At 32.9% G+C, this 17,467-nt stretch overlaps 1 protein-coding gene across 11 annotated transcripts in view; it reads left to right on the top strand.

Annotated features, from left to right (window-relative positions):
* SYNE1 (spectrin repeat containing nuclear envelope protein 1) overlaps positions 1–17,467 on the top strand; it is a 598,518-nt gene that overhangs the window by 437,236 nt on the left and 143,815 nt on the right. For 8 of the 11 annotated variants that reach the window (XM_074187858.1, XM_074187854.1, XM_074187849.1 and 5 more), the window contains 6 exons: positions 337–531; positions 1,618–1,758; positions 9,758–9,925; positions 10,119–10,280; positions 13,819–14,013; positions 14,935–15,108. In XM_074187858.1, coding sequence (XP_074043959.1) covers positions 337–531; positions 1,618–1,758; positions 9,758–9,925; positions 10,119–10,280; positions 13,819–14,013; positions 14,935–15,108 — 1,035 coding nt within the window. The remainder of the gene's footprint in view (positions 1–336; positions 532–1,617; positions 1,759–9,757; positions 9,926–10,118; positions 10,281–13,818; positions 14,014–14,934; positions 15,109–17,467) is intronic. The other 3 variants (XM_074187850.1, XM_074187855.1, XM_074187853.1) reach the window with 3 other exon arrangements.

Raw genomic sequence — 17,467 nt, 5'->3', positions numbered from 1 at the left:
CCAAAGAGCAGTCACTGAGCAGCCACCATCCTCTCTTTGCTACAGAATGTAGCTTTCACAGCAGTTTTTCCGGGTTCACTGCATCGCTCTTTGCTTTGTGGTTTAGCCTTGCTGTGAGATGCAGCCTGACTTGTTCTCTTCCCCAGTCCACATCCTGCTTCTCAGCTACTGCTGATGATGATGTCTGGCTTCTGACACTCAGAGCTGTGATTTTATTGGCTGGCTCGGGAGAAGGATAGCCTCCCTGCCTAAAGGAAGATGAATGCTACTAGTTCTGTTTCCTTTTGATGCTGCTCTGACCCACAGGGAAAAAACCAAACAAACATGTTTTCTCAGGAGCTGGCTCAGAAAATCAAGGGATACCAGGAACAGATTGCCTCTTTGAATTCTAAGTGCAAGATGTTAACAATGAAAGCTAAACATGCCACCATGCTGCTGACAGTGACAGAAGTAGAAGGGCTTTCCGAAGGAACGGAGGACCTGGACACTGAGCTCCTCCCAACGCATTCCACACATCCCTCAGTGGTTATGGTAAGGACCAAGCTGGTATGGTTGCCCTCTCCTATTAGCAACACTTCCGTCTCTCTGCTGCTTTGCTTGGGTAAAGCCAATGCTCACATTTTCCCCCTCTCTGTGCCTGGCTTCACCACTCTACTTTAGTTGGATGTTGCAGATTAGAATGGACTGAGAGTTTTTCCATTAACTTTCTGTGGCTACACTTGTGTTACGACTGAGCTTTAACACTACAACTAGTAGGTTTGCAATGAAGCTATATGGGAATGGTGTGATTTGAGTCTGCTAAACTAATAATATTGACAACCAACCCTTAGGATGTTCAGTGTCTGTCTATAATTATGCATGGTGACATTTATGTAAATTTTAAAACAATGTTTTGCATGTTGACTGGTTTATTTGGGGGAGGAAATCTGATATCATGTTTTTCTTGTATTTTCTCTGATGTAATATATGATGCTAATTTCTGTACTCTTTTTGGTTTAATAAATTCAATTTTATGAAGAATAAGAAGAATTTGCTATTATAAAGAGAGTTATAATATAGAAGAAAAGATATAAAATTCCATTAAGTTCTGTTCTGCAACATTCACTATCTCACACTCACCCTAGTACAAAATTACTAATTTAATTAGCTGAGCATTGTGACTTTGGACATTTTTTTAAAAAAATACAATAGTTATATCATTTAACATTTGGCCTTAACTTTTGTGTGTTACATATTGCTTTTGGATAACCTTCAGTTTCCTAGATTATTGTTAGAATTATGAGATGATTAAGAAAAATCAAATTCTATTTCATAGACACTAGTCAAATGGAATTCTAGCCATTGAAAACAACAATAATTTTAAAATATGAAAATATTTAGTAAGGTCTAAAATTTAATAGTGTAATGTCCAACATTGTTGTTGGGTTTAACTAGTGGCTATATGTACCATATTAATCAGAGAATTGATTCTTTCAAATTCTTAATACAAAATGGATCCCCCAAATGCTATCTCAGGAATTCTAACATTAACTGTAATTTTATATGTTTTGATTTGCACCTAATTAGCCTTTTTTGTTGACATGTTCCTGTCCTTTGGGCTTGCATTTCCTGTGACAGATGACTGCGGGTCGCTGTCACACGCTGCTTTCACCTGTCACTGAGGAATCTGGGGAGGAGGGAACCAACAGTGAGATTTCCTCTCCACCTGCCTGTCGCTCTCCTTCACCTGTGGCTAATACAGATGCTTCTGTTAACCAGGTACCTCCTACTTGGCACTCACTCTGGACAGATGCAGGACCCCATCCTGGGTACTTTGCAAGCTGTTTCTATGCTTGTGGACTGATTCATTTGAATATCATTATGTTTTTGTTGATGACACACTATTATTTATAAATGCAAAGCATGACTGCCTTGTAAAATTCATTACATAATGTGGTAAATCCCTTTAATTCTCTTTTTGAAAGTGGCATGAAGAAAAACTCCATTCCTGAAATTAAAAGCACCATGAAGAGCTTCCAAATCTTAAATGAAGGTCTCATTTTCTATATTATCTTTGTATGATGGATATCATTCTAATAGAAAATGAGGTGGTATGATATATTTATTATTTGTTTCTGATTTACCTACCACTGTGACTGCCATTGTTTCCCTCACAAACCCTTTAAAATTATAATTAATTATAACAAATTATAATTAATTATAATAATATTAATTTGAGACTTTTCACATTCTAAATATAACCAAAGTATGAGTAATAACCCACAATTCTATATTTCTTTACGTTTTACAAATCACTCTGCTCACAACATCTCTGTGGGGTAGGTGGTTCAAGTATTCTTTTATTTGTTGAAGAAGTTTGGGCTGATAAAGACTGACTTGTCCATGTTTGAGATTATAATCAAATATACATCTCCTGACTCTTGGGGCAACACTCTCTTCTGTGACAAGACTCCTTTTTTGTTTTGCAACACATTAATATTATGTGACCAAGATTTAGAAATTCAACAACAATTAGGCTTTTTTTTTAATGTAGTTAGGGTCCCTCTTAGTATGGAAATTAATTCAGATCATTAATTCATCTGCAACTTCTAGTCTTAAAGTGTTATCAAGAGATTAAGTGACTTGGTCATATTACCAAACTAGTATGTTCAAGATAATAGGACTTGAACCCAGGTCTACCTTATTTCAATGCCAGTTCTCTTATCTATTATACTTTAGAACTTACAAGAGCTTAGATTCCATTAGCCTTTTAGAATCCAAGGTTGCCTCTACAATAAGACATTAGTGTAAAAAGCTAATGAAAGATGGAGAATTTATACTTTTCCTTTAAATATTGTATTTGATATACAGTCTACCTAAAATTTAAAACTCTTAGTATTCACTCTTTTTAATTTTTATCTCTGTTCTATTTGTCATAATGTTCTGTGGACATAGACCTTCCCAGTTATTAAAAGATATAATAGAACTAAATGATCTCCAAATTTCCTTCCAGGATTAAGTATCTCTGAGTTGTTGAAATAAAGAGCATTTTTTTTTTCTCAAGCTCTTCTTGGCTCATATGGAATAAAGTAGATTGGATTTATCAAGAGTCTAAAATGATGATAAATCTTTGTTTTAGTTTTTTTGCAAGACAATGGGGTTAGGTGACTTGCCCAAGGTCACACCTAGGTAATTATTAAGTGTCTGAGGCTGGATTTGAACTTGAGGCTGGATTTGAACTTGGGTCCTCCTGACTCCAGGGCACTGCTCTATTATTCACTGTACCACCTAGCTGCCCCCATGATGATAAATCTTAATTATTTTCATGCAGATTTAGGTATATAAACTAAAAATTAGTACAGTCAAAGGTTATATTATATTTGTAAAAAAATAGGACTTGTCATATCTATAAAATATCAAACATCCAGATTAAATCCAATAAATAAATTGATTCTAACAACTAGGTATTTTCCTAAGCATCTGAATATGTGGACAGTTCCTATTATTTGACAGAAATCTTTGACTTTTAGTGTGTTTTTACAAGTTACTCATCTTTTCTAGGATATATTAGCAAAATCATTTATATTATTATTTTAATATAAATTACACATACTTTAAAATAGTTATATAGTTAAATCGTTAAATGATGTGGTACTGTGGAAAGAACATTTCTTCTAGAGTCAGAGAACTTGGGTTCAGATTTCTATCTCTGATTTTTATTACCTTATGACCTTGGGGAACTTTTCTGTCTCTGATTTTCCTCATCTTTAAAATGAGGATGTTGGATCAGAGTCCCAATGTGAAGTCCCTTCTGGTTCTACAATCCTATGATCTTATTTATTTTCCCACAAAAATAAATATGTCCTACTAATAAGCAGCATTACTATTTAATTGTTGTTTTTATATATTCAGTGACTAGTACAATGCCACGTGGATAGTAAATACATAAGTGTATAAACAACAATACCTAATTACTGTTAATATGTATTTGACTGTTTTTTCCAATTGAAAACTTTTAAATACGGTGAATGAGGCAACCCTGGACAAAACTGTGAAATAGGAAACAAATTCTCTTGATCTTAATCAGTCCTTCATTCCACTACTCATCCCAATTATCCACTCTTCCCTAGAGAATTTCCCACCATTTACTCTCTGCCATCTCTTCTCCTTTATTTTTCAAAATCTATTTTCATAGTTTTCATTCTGGAGTATAAATGATATCTTAAAAAAGAGACAATAAGAATTCTAGTTCATTGACACCAAAATGTAGAATATGTGAAGGGGAGTAAAGGAGAAGATTGAAAAGGTAGGAAAGGACTGGAGTATGACTAATTTTAAAAACCTTCCAGAGGATCTTTAAAAATTTGGTCCAGGATCAAACAGGGAGCCAGTGGAGTTTTTGAATAGGGGAGTATTATGATCAGACCTGTCCTCTTATTTAAATCAGAGAAGTTAAGGGGATATATTTGAGAGATGTTTGAAAGGTAGAAATGACAGGACATCAAAGCAGATAGAATATGTGACTTAAAATTGAGGATGACACTTATACTGTGACCTCAGTAGTGAATGATATATTTGTTGATATATTGGGACAAGAGAGGTTTGCCTGTAAGACCTCATTTGTGTACTTGGTAGACCTATCCTCTAATTACTGTATGTATATGTGTGTGAGTATGTATAAACACACATATACACATACACGTACCCTATTAAAAAACAGTCCAATACATAGAATTGCCTCAGTATTTTTTTTAAATGGGTTGGGAAAATTAAACTACCTTGACTACTTCCTGAATTTAGACACTTCAAGAGGAAGAAGGGACAGAGATGCTTGCTTATTCATTCATTCACTAATTCATTATTCATTAATGAATTACTCTTCTATTGAATAGTATATTATATTATTCATTGAGTGTGATATAAATTTTAAATAAAATCCTGTTCAATAGCAGAACCACACACCAGCAAATAGAGATCTATTAACTTCCCTCTTCCCGTTTCTCCTCCTCTTGTCTTTGAAAAACAGCATTTTTCAATATTTCCCACATTCTTCAGCACATGGTAATGGACTGTGTACATTTAGAAAAAAGAACAGCATATGCCATTCGATATATGATGGCCAAAGTGCCAACCTTAGAACCAGAAAGGCCTGGTCAAAGTCATTTTTCTCCAATACCCGTTGGCTGTATAATCCTAGGTCAACGTATGGATAACTCTAAAATTCTGAGCTTTTGAAAAGATGATGACTTGCCTTATTAGAGCAAAGTAGTCATTTTAGTTATTCCCTACAGCAGTAAAATCACAGATCAAGTTCCTCTATACCACAACATTAGCATCATCAACATTATGAATGAGATGTGATTTTGTTCTAAAACTAAGAGTGAGTTATAAAAATTTCAGATCTTAAATTGATATATCTATAATATATAGCTCTTGACAAAATGTATTTAATATTATCCCTTTTAATCTTTAGTATATATAGTCTTGTAAACCAGTTATTATTCTTATTTTACAAATTCTGAGATTTATAGACTAAGTGACTTGCCAATGGCCACATAGCTTATAGATTTCAGTGGCAAGATGTAAATTCAGTAATCATTTTTCTAAATACTTTAATCCATGCATCTGAAATTTTTTCTAAACCTTTTCATTAATTAAATGTATATTCTTACCCTAAAGTTGGTTTTCCATAAATGTTGACTTTGGAAGATTATTGAAGAAGCAATTCTTTTCTGAAAATTGGAAAAATTCTATGTATATAAAGAACTCACAGGAAAATTTTACTTAACCATTATTTTCATCTAAATAGAGAAAAGTTTAGAAATTAAGTTATATAGTCACTATAGCTAATGGATAAATATATTAAAAACCACAAATCATAAAATCGTCCATGTTTGTAAGCAAATTATATCATTGTACAGAAATCTGAGTTGGTGGAGAAAAGATGCCATAATATTACATGACATCTTTTGCATGATGCATATTGAATTTCAAGTTGAGATTATAGAAAGCATTTTCAAAGGAATTCATCTTAAGCATCATTGTTCAGGTTGAAAATACTTAAAAAACACCCAGAACTGAAGTTCATTATTCCTAACCAAAAATAGCAATTTCTCAATAGTTGCAGCTGTTACAAAGGAAAGGGAGTTGATGTTCTTGCTCTAAGTAAACCTAAATTAAATAGTTACCCCACTCACAAGTCAGAATAACTCCAGCTATTAACCAACTTGTAACAAAAAATAGGTTTATTTTCAGACAGAGGTGACCTGATAAACAGGGAGTGTAGCAAATACTTGACCTTCTTTTGAAGCACATTAAAAGTAAAATAGAGGGTTAAGAGTGTTTGTGACCTGAATTTCTGAGACTTTTCTCCCCTTAACTGTACAGCAAATTTTGTAATTATGCATTTTCCTAATTCAACATGTCAAGGTGTATTTCTTAGTGATTATTCTTATTTAGGGTATTTAGAGTCTCTTTGCATTACTGAACTATTTACTTCATTGAGTCTATGACCTCTGTCCCCAAGTATATTCAAATAAGTCATTTTTTTAGAAAGTAGAATCAGAAAACAATTTTGGCAAAGTTGAAATTGAATGCATCTCTAGCCTAGAGCTTTCATGGCAAAATGCTACATTGGGTTCCAAGACCAAAGACTTTGATTAAGACCTATTTGAGAAAACAGGTATTATAAGGGTATTGCTATCTATAGCACTACATATATTAAAAATTAAATTTTCTCTTTCCCCACATATCACATAAAATATATCAAAGCTCTAGCATAAACAATAAGCCAGGGAAAAATAGTTATAATATGTTTTTGTTAAAGATATTTATAAGCCTTTTTTATCTAAAGTAATTGATGACATTTCCTTAGTTAATACTCAAACATCATGAAATGAAATATATATTTCTATCTTAGGCTAAAATCTGAACTTAGATTTAAAAAATGTATATATACAAGTTTATACAAAAAAGCTTAAAAATTTATGAATTTACAACTTATGTCAAAAGAGGAAGACTTAAAATTTACAAAATTTATTATTTTGAGATTTCCCTTGAGTTGACATTATAGCCATGTTGCACAAAACTTATCCATAAGTAACATCCAATTCATTAATTTCATATATGTGATTCTATTATTAAATGATAAATATATTTTTGCTGAATTGAGTTAATTCATTTATGTTATTTATAAGGCAGAGATAATGTTATGGAAGAAATGCTTCTTTTATAAATTGTACATGAGCTGCATTTCTTAGGAAATAAAGATTTACACAATTTTTCACAGAACGGACAATCTCAATAAGATGCAGTCTCAAGAGAAACAAGGAATAAGCCAATTCTTAATGAATTGACTATTACGTGTTTCCTGTAGGGTCCAAGTTTGATTTTATCTTGTGACACATTTGTTGTCAATATGCACAGTTATCAATACTACTGTATTCTCTTTTCACTTCTAAATATATTTATATTTTTAGCATTAATGAAGGAGGCTGATGGCATTAGTCATTCAAAGAGTCCTTATCTATTTGACTTTATCATGTATTATGTACTGAAATTACTAAAGGAATTTCTTCCAGTTTCTTTTTTGCCTGGTACTAACTCTTCAATTGAAAAGGAGAGATACAGAGTTTTCTTGGCCTTTTAAAGGCCCTATTACCAATTGAACCAACTGAGCCATCTTATTATTTAGCTCAGCTCTTCCAGATCAGAAACCTTCACCTTGAACTCATTTCTCATAATGTTAGAATGCTAGTCAAAGGTTGGAAGTGATATGGGCAGGGCAAGAAGTCATGTTAAGAAGTCATCAGTTTTAGGGGCAGCTAGGTGGTGCAGTGGATAAAGCACCAGCCCTGGAGTCAGGAGTACCTGGGTTCAAATCCAGTCTCAGACACTTAATAATTACCTAGCTGTGTGGCCTTGGGCAAGCCATTTAACCCCATTTGCCTTGCAAAACAAAAGCCCTAAAAAAAAAAGTCAGCAGTTTTAATTGAGAAATTAGATCCCCAAAAGCTTAGATTTAGAGTTAGAAGAATCCAACTTCTACATTTTATAGTTGAAAGAATTAAAATCCAGAGAAATTAACGATATGGTTGAAATCCCAAAGGTAGTATGAAACAAAGCTACAATTCGACCTCAGCGGTCTGCCTTTAAATCCAACATATTTTTTTTTGCTGTATCACATCATAAACTAGTTTCTAGTACATAGCTAGGAAAAGGTGAATAGAACAAATAGACATTACTCTAGATAAACCTATCATATTATTTCTAGGGTTTTTTGGTTAAATTTTTTGTAATTTTAATAAGGGAACATTGTCATTATTGATAAGGAACACCAGGGAAATCAGATTTGTTTTGTTTTTGTATCTAAAATATAGATAATGAATTGAAGTCAAATTGTTGAATTAATCAGTGCAAAGGCCAGCTGCAACATGGAGTAAAAAACTGACAAAATTTAGGATATGTAGAAGATTATTTCCAATTTTTCCTAGTTCAGTCTCCTCAGGCTCTTTCCTATGTCTTATCAAACTTAATGCCTCCATAGATACTTCCAGGGCTGAATTGAAAGATAAAGCATATACAACATATTTTATTTTGCTGTAGCATATTTTGCAGTTTTTATTAAGTGACAAAATGTTTCAATTAATTTTGTCTCTTCTAAGTGCACAGAATAAACAATAAACTTGATGACCTAGTCTATTGTTGATTCTGTGTACATAGGTATCAGAGGGAAATTATCTTTTTTTTTTGTTATTGTCATTTAGTCATGTCTAGCTTGTCCTGACCTTATTTTTATGGGGTTTTCTTGGCAAAGACACTGGAGTGATGTGCCATTTCCTTTTCCAAACTGGGTTTGAATTCAAGTACTCCTAACTTCAGGTCTAGCATTCTGTCCACTGCATCACCCATCTGCCTAGAAGTTATTTTTGGAAATAAAAATTTAGTCAAGCATAATTAGGATAGAAGTTATTCATCACTGACCAAATCTAAAAAAAGAAATACCCTGGATTTAATAGGATATAAGAAGAGGAAGAAATCCCTTGTGCAAATTTATTTTCTTCAATAGAGAAAGCATGGTCTAGTCATAAATAGTGTACTGGTCTTGAAGCCAGGTTTCTGATTTATGTAAGCTCTGGAACCCTGGAAGCCATTTAGCTTCCCAATGGCAACTTTAAAACTTTAAGTTGCAGAAAATCACCTGGGAATTCCCCTCTATGTGTCCACTTAATGAAGCAAATTTTGAAGCAATTTAATTCATAATCTAGTAAATAAAATAAAAATAAAGCAATGGAGAAAAATTTAGCTCAGCCCTCTGCTACTCTAATTCAATTAAGCAAATATTTATTGATCACCTATAATAGACAAAGAATCACACTTGATGTTATAAAACAGGATTACATATTAGATAGAGAATGGGTTGGAAACAAAGATGATGACCTTCAAGGATCTTATGCTTTAGATCTGAAAGAAACCATAGATAGCATCTAGTTCAACCCTTCAATTTTTGCAAACTATTAATCACTATAAAATAAGTGAATCACTTGGCTTCTCTATGATTTATTTTATCCAATACTAAATAAAGATTCCCACTGCAATTTTGAATGTTATTTAAAAATATTTGGAGACTCTCTTTTCAGAGTTATTTAGACTTGTTTTTGATGTATAAATATTTTTGGTGCCATAAAAGAATTGCAATTCATTACATTGTGGATATAGGGCATGTTCACAAAGTGCTCCGTCTTTCTTTTGAATACAATGTTGTGCTTCACAATCGTAGGACATTGCTTATTACCAAGCCTTATCTGCTGAACAGTTGCAGAATGATGCTGCCAGGATTCAAGCCAGCACGTCGTCAACCCAGGAGTTCTATGAACCCGGGCTAGAGTCATCTACCAGTGCTAAACTGGATGATTTGCAGCGTTCATGGGAAACCCTAAAGAATGTGGTAAGTCATTGAGTATACTGAATTATAAATACACATCAACTTGGCATTTGTATTGTGAAATAAATGTATGTACTTTCTACACCCAATACACAACATTAGGTTGCAGATGTTAAAAAAAGTGAAGAAATAAATGTTGAAATCAGGATGATAAGGACTTGTGGAGGTATTTGGTAATATCCTTTTTCTTCCTTAGATCAGTGAAAAGCAGCGTACTCTCTATGAAGCTCTGGAACGCCAGCAGAAATACCAAGACTCTCTGCAGTCTATTTCCACAAAGATGGAGGCAATTGAGGTGAAACTGAATGAAAGTTTAGAACCTGGCAAGAGCCCAGAAAGTCAGATGGCTGAGCATCAGGTAAAAAATAGCTACAACTTTTGTTTTCTAAATGGTTAAGTAGGTGAATAATTACTGTTTGTCTAAGAGACTCAGGAGATCAGACTGATTTGTATACCACTTCTTTGTAAAGTAAGAAAATATTCCATATCATATTTCTTACCTCTCAATTTATGAGGTAAGAACAAAGGAAGAGAGGAAATGCAAGTGTAATCTCTAATAAAAACTGAATTGTAAGTACTTAGGTCTATTTTTTAAAGTCCCAATGAAGTTACTCTCTCATTTAATCATTGAAGTAAGCTTTTCCTCAATGTTCCCCAAATATTTATTTTAGATTTTAATATGTTGCAATATTGACTCTGGACTATACTCTATCAAACCTTACTAGAACTGGCAGGTTGGGTCTTCAGAGTGAGGATAATTGCATATCGCTTCAATGTTCTAAATGTTATCACTGAGAGGATAAGGTTGTTGCCTAATGCTAGTTCTCTTGAGTCCCCAGCTGATGTATTTCCCTTTGATGTCTTTAGTATCATCTAACAAGTGCTTAGCACCTCAATATCATTTGATCATTTGTTAATTTATTTTTTATTTTTTTTATTTTTTTTTTTTAGGTTTTTGCAAGGCAATAGGGTTAAGTGGCTTGCCCAAGGCCACACAGCTAGGTAATTATTTAATGTCTGAGGTCAGATTTGAAATCAGGTATTCCTGACTCCAGGGCCAGTGCTCTATCCACTGAGCCACCTAGCTGCCCCCATTTGTTAATTTCATAACACCATTAATAATCAATTGTCATCAATTAGCTTTTAAAAACAGACATTTATTGAGAATATATAGGACAATAGAGATACATCTTCTCCCCTTTAAAGCTCAGTCCCTGGGAAGAATGAATTTAAATAAAATTATCATTACAAATTCCTCCCACAAAGTATATTTCTAAGTGAGGGATAGCTGGTAAACAAATTGCTCTCTTGCTTTCAAGAATTGATGTTTCAGGTCAGAGTCAATCCACTGTTGGGCAGATTAATTACTGGACTTTTGCTGACTTCTCACCCAGCTTGGTATTGGCAGGTACTGGCCAGCCCTGTCGTGCAGTTCACCTTGGTTTCTAATGATACTTCTGAGCTTTTGAAGTTAATGAAGTTATTATATCTTTGATATTCATCTATAAGGGATCTGGGAAGAATAATTACATTAGTGATGCAATAGAATTGCCTTGCATTCATGTCCATGTGTGGGGATGGAGGTGGGAAGAGTAAGCATGTGGGCCTCATTGGTCAGTTCCCATTACACTTATAAATACATGAAATTCTGCCTTTTGTTACTTCTTTCATGCTTTTCATGAACTTCCCTTTCATTGCTGCATCTTAGAATTCCTTTCTTCTTACAAATCTTATTTATTTTTATTTAGGCAATGAGGTTAAGTGACTTGTCCAAGGTCACACAGCTAGGCAATTAAGTATCTGAGGTCAGATTTGAACTTAGGTCCTCCTGCCTCTAGGGCCAGTGCTCTATCCACTATCTTCTTGCAAATCTTGTATCAAGTTTTGCCTCCAACATGAGGCTTCACCTGATCCTTCCAGCTGCCAGAATCACCTTATAGCTGTGTGTGTATGTGTGTGTGTGTGTGTGTGTGTGTGTGTGTGTGTTTATATATAGGTTTATCCATAAGCTTGACACTTTAATAAATGCACATGGATTGATAGAATTAACATATATATAGTGGAACATCAGACTGGAGCTGAAGATTGCTTTCCTGGATATTTACTTTCAATATATACTTTCAATGTTGTAATATTGCTGCCCTCAAAAATAATTTTAACAGACAGTTACATAGCAAATTAAGCAGGAAGTTTAATATAAAGAGCTATTTCTCAGAATAGATTGTTATAGAAAAGTTTAGGAATAATGCAATAAAGTAATTGAGAATATGAAATAATTCTTAGATTTAGAAATAAAACTATATACTAGGTATTCATAGATCTTTATTTATGTCATATCTTGATTACCTCTATAAAAAGCTATGAGATTAAATTGTACTCTGATCATTCATAGGCAGGAGAGTAATATGTATAGTACAGATAAAAATTTATACTATTAATACATATAAATATTATGTTGTACTTGGAATTTAAGACCTGATTTAAAATCTTACCTATACTTCCTAGCTGTGTGACCCTCACAAGTCACTTGATGTCTCTCAACCTTAGTTTCCTCATCTGTAGAATAAGCATATTCTATTTGATGCACTTCAAGATCCCTTCTAGTTCTAAGTCTATCAGCTATGATACAGGATTCTTTCAGTTTACCATAAAACCAGATCATAATGAACATTGAGAAATAATGGCTTCAGTTCTATCATACTCAAATTATTCCTTAATGTAAGAAGCAAATTTCTGTAGTCAGAGAAATTTATCACCCTGGCATTCAACCAATTTGCAAAATTGATCAAAATAGCACAATAACATCTGCCAGTACTTGTAAAGCTTTTCATCTTAGAAGAGCCTACCAAAATTATTGTTTATCTCTCCTGGCCTTCAGGAACCCAAGATCATCCCCTGACATAGTAAGGCATTAGGGTAAAAGTCTCATTACTATGTTAATCTTACATTGAAAACATAGGCATGTTGAACAGGAATATAAGTATATTTTTTCAATTTAGACATTCACTTAAATTTTTAAAGCATAATTAAAGCTATTCAGATCAAAATGTAATGGAATTACAATTCCTATAATTAATTTTCAAATTTTGATATTTTTCTTAGGTGCTCTTTTTTTATTTATTGTTGAGAAGGGCACCACCATCTTTTTGAGCACTTACATTTATAACCTCAATTCCTTACTGTTATTTACCCTACATATCCATTTAAATGACAAATCTTATTATTTCTATCTTAGAGACATCTCTCACATGCTACTCCTCCTCTCCATTCATACAGCCTTCAGATGAGGAAATTGAGGCAAACAGTCTTAAGTAACTTTCCCTAGGTCACACAGCTAGTTAACAGTCTGAAGCCAGATTAGGACTCAGGAAGAACAGTCTTCCTGATTCGTGACCTAGCATCTATCCACTGCTTTATCTAACTGCCCTCTTCAGGAATTACCCTGCCTACCTTGCCAGCTTCATTATACATCAGCCTCCTATATGCAGTCAGGGGCAGCTAGGTGGTGTACCAGCCCTGGAATCAGGAGGATTGGCATTCAAATCCAACCTCAGACACTTGACATTATCTTTTATGACCGTTTGCATATTTGGGATGAAGAAGTCTGAATTTAAAAAGTGCTTGGGTGTCTTGCAGAATTATGGGTACTATGTATTAAAATGGGAAAGGTGATTAAGTCTAATTATCAACACAATAAACTTAACTATATGCCAGACACATGAGAACTCATCCATGAAGGAAGATGACAAGTTTAATTCAGGTTACATTGAGTCTGTGGCGATGAAGGAACAGCAAAAAAACTATTTTCAAGTCACAGCTGTGGAGCTAGCGTTTGGGAAATTACTTCTTGGGAAAGATGAAAATTAGCTATGACTATTTCACTGCTTTTACCATAGGCCTTGATGGACGAGATCCTCATGCTTCAAGATGAAATTAGTGAACTGCAGACATCTCTAGCAGAAGAGCTAGTGTCAGAGTCTTTGGAAGCAGATGCTGCTGAACAGCTAGCTTTACAATCCACCCTCATTGTCTTAGCTGAGAGAATGTCTACGATCAAGATGAAAGCTTCAGGAAAACGACAACTGCTAGAGGTACCAAACTGCCAAGTTATCATCAACTTTCTGAATTGAATAATAAAATTTATTGATTCATGTATTTTTCAGCAACACTTTGTCTTACATTCCATTTATCAAATGTCAGTCATTAGTTCCAAATATACTCTTGCACACTGTGCAAAATAATCAATATTTTTCCTTAATTGTGTCATTTTGCCCCTTAGCACTATGTTTTTGGATTTATAAAATATGAGTTTTAGTTGTTGAAACCTACATAACAAGTAGATATTAAACTGCAAATTTTTTTAGTGCTTAGAAATGTTCAGAATAAAAGTATTGAATGAATACAAATGACTAATATACTCTTTGTGTTTTAATCACTGCAACTATTAGAATACCTGAATGAGGAGTCACCAAAGAAATTTGAGTGAGGAAATAATATGATGGCATCACTTGTATTCATTTCAGAAGTTTTTTTATTTCTGAAAATACCAATATTTTCATTTTCAACATTTGCTATTTTATACCCTACTTGTTTATTAATTAATTTTTCTCAACCAACGTCTCTAACCAAATAATTGTTTGGACTTATTTGATTATAATTGTTGATTCACTGATTGTCTTTCTTTATACCAAGAATCTATTGAACTTATAAAAATTGAATCACATTTTTATTTTATACTTCTCTATGCTGTGATTTGACTAGTTCAAATCAAAGAAAGACATGAGAAATAATGAAGATACATATTATATTATAATATTCATTTTACCGTACAGAGCAACGGACTCAAACATACTGAAATGTTTTCTGCTGCGGAGAATTACTTTTAATTGGAAAGTTAGATCCCCAGTGATAGTTATGACTGACATAAAACTTTGTCTCCTATAAATGTCATATTTAATACAGTTATTGTTTCATTAAGATTTAACTAAATGCTTTTTAAATTAAATCATTAGGAAAAGTTAAATGAGCAACTTGAAGAACAGAGACAAGAGCAAGCCCTGAAAAGATATTGCTGTGAAGCTGATGAACTTGACCACTGGTTATTAAGTACTAAAGCCACCCTGGACAGTTCATTGGTTTCACCCACAGAACCAATGGACATGGAAGATCAGTTGGTTGACTGTCAGGTAAAAATGCAATAATACATATTTGGCTTCAAAATTAACAAATATATGTATGCATTTTATACTTCTCAGAAATATACCTCAAAATTAAGTGGAAGAAAATAATATATTCAAAAACTTAGGCAGTAATATTTTGAATAATATTTTTAAATTCCTATTCATTGAAATTGAAACTGAAGAAAAATATATTTTTCTATTTAAAAAGCTCACATTAACAAGATAAAATTTAAAATCGATGATTTATGGCATATTAGAATTCATTCTTGCTTCAGCATTCATCATTTTCATTTTTTTGATCAATCACAAATATAAGCACAATGAAAGAAATAAACTGTATAAGTTAACCAGACTAAATTAATAGTAAGGGCAAAAAAGTTTGCACAAGTCTAATAATATTATAATTCTCTTCCATATACATGCATATATGCATTTGTACATTTTATGTGTGTGTGCATGTATATATGTGTGTGTATGTGTGTGTGTATACTATATGAATTTAGAAAATTCACAGCTGACAGGATGGGCTAAGGAAGTACTAATATATTCTGTGATATAGGGTTTATGTATTGTCATTTATACAAGTATCTGAAATTTTTGTAAGTTAAGATTAAGGTTTACTAATGATTGCACTAAATACTATTACTATAACATATTATCAAATATAATTTTCTGGGTTTTGAAGTAGTCTTTAAAAGCCTTTTGGAAATGGTTACTAGTTCCTGGGAGTTGAGCAACTTGGTCTCTTTGAAAGGGATCATATTTCATATGACTTGTAGGACCAGTTGACTTCAGGATAATCTGAGCATTTGTCAGCAAAGTTTATGACCTAATATTTCTGCTATTTGAGGCAGATTAGATTTATTAATTCACTTTTATTATTCTTATTATTTTTGATATTGTGAGTATGCCCAGTAGGCTATTTTATCTTTTCTGATAACCTAAATAAATCACATGATTTTTAGTATTGCATGTTTTAAAAATGTTTCCAGAAGTTAACTGTGACTTAAAGCTATTATTAATCTTGGCAATGATGTTTCAGAATAATTACAGAAGGTTACATGGGGGTGTTTTGTATTCTCTGTATCATCTTTTCCACCTCTTCAAGGCATCTATTTTTAGGACTCTCTTCTAGCACTTGAAATAACAAAATTAATCTGTTTTCCCTAAACTTGCTAGCATTTCAAAATCATGTTGCATCATTGGTCCTTAATTTTCCTTTTGGTTTTCTTTATTATCCTATCAATGCACAAAATATCTCATTCAGGTTAAAGAAATACATTTCCTTGAAGTATTTTTAAAAGCAGACATAATAATTAAGAGTCATTTTAATATTGATCACAACCCTACACCAAGAAAATCAAAGGAGCAGACATAAACTTACTCAATTTAAAAATTAGGTTTTATAATCAACTCTAAACCAGTATGGTAGGGAAAACTGTATTTCATAGGGACACAAACATTGCTAAAAGATTCCTGGTTTGGTTTTAATTCTATAGTTTGAGTACAACTTTGAAAAATTAATTATGAATTTTTACTTAAAGTCTATAGTACAATTCCTAATTCCCTATTTTTGTGATAAAAGAACAAAAAAGTATTGTTTCTTATAATCCATGCATATGAAATGCAATTCCTTTTTAGCTGAATGTTAGTTTTGTGTTAATTTTTTGGTGGTAGCAGATTTACTTGTTTACTTTCTCAGAGGAAAAGCTGGGCTTTTAGCAGTAAAGTTTCCATGGGAAAGCAAACTCATTTCAAAATAGATCTTTGAGGAAGTCAAAGTAAAAGTCTATAGTTTTTAGTGTCTTATTTAAGAAACAGGGATCTATTCCTTGAAGGTTAGCCTGAGAAAATAAAGACAAAGGTTTTATCCTAGGAACTTGTCTCTAGACTAAAGAGGATTATTCAGAGCCTCTTAGTGCTATTTATGCACAGATAAAAAAAAGAGCAAGAAGAAAATCTTATCAATGTAAATTAAGCAATGTGATTCTCTTTGTCTCTTTGAATAGACAGGAAATAAAAGGATAAGCATAGTTCTAGCTGTTTCTAATGTAAACAACTATCATTAGCCACAAGAGTCATAATTAGACTCTAACAAGGGATAACAAATAGCTAAACTACCTGGCTCCTAGTTACAACCCAACTCATATAGATTATGCTTTCCATGCTCTGTGTGTGTGTATGTATGTGTGTTTGTATGTCTGTCTGTCTGTCTTCAATTTTTTTTTTTGAAGTTTCAATAAGGTGATACCTGAACTTTTTAATCAAGGAGGAAAATTTAAGAAATGCTGAGGAGTTGGAGGAGTTAAATAAGAACTTCATTCTTCCTAAACTTTTGGAAAGTAAATAGAGAAATGGAACTTAA

The sequence above is a fragment of the Macrotis lagotis genome, chromosome 5 (assembly GCF_037893015.1).
Source record: "Macrotis lagotis isolate mMagLag1 chromosome 5, bilby.v1.9.chrom.fasta, whole genome shotgun sequence".
NCBI classification, from domain to species: Eukaryota; Metazoa; Chordata; class Mammalia; order Peramelemorphia; family Peramelidae; genus Macrotis; species Macrotis lagotis.
Note: the sequence above shows the minus strand (reverse complement) of the source record. Positions and strands in the feature narration are given on the sequence as shown.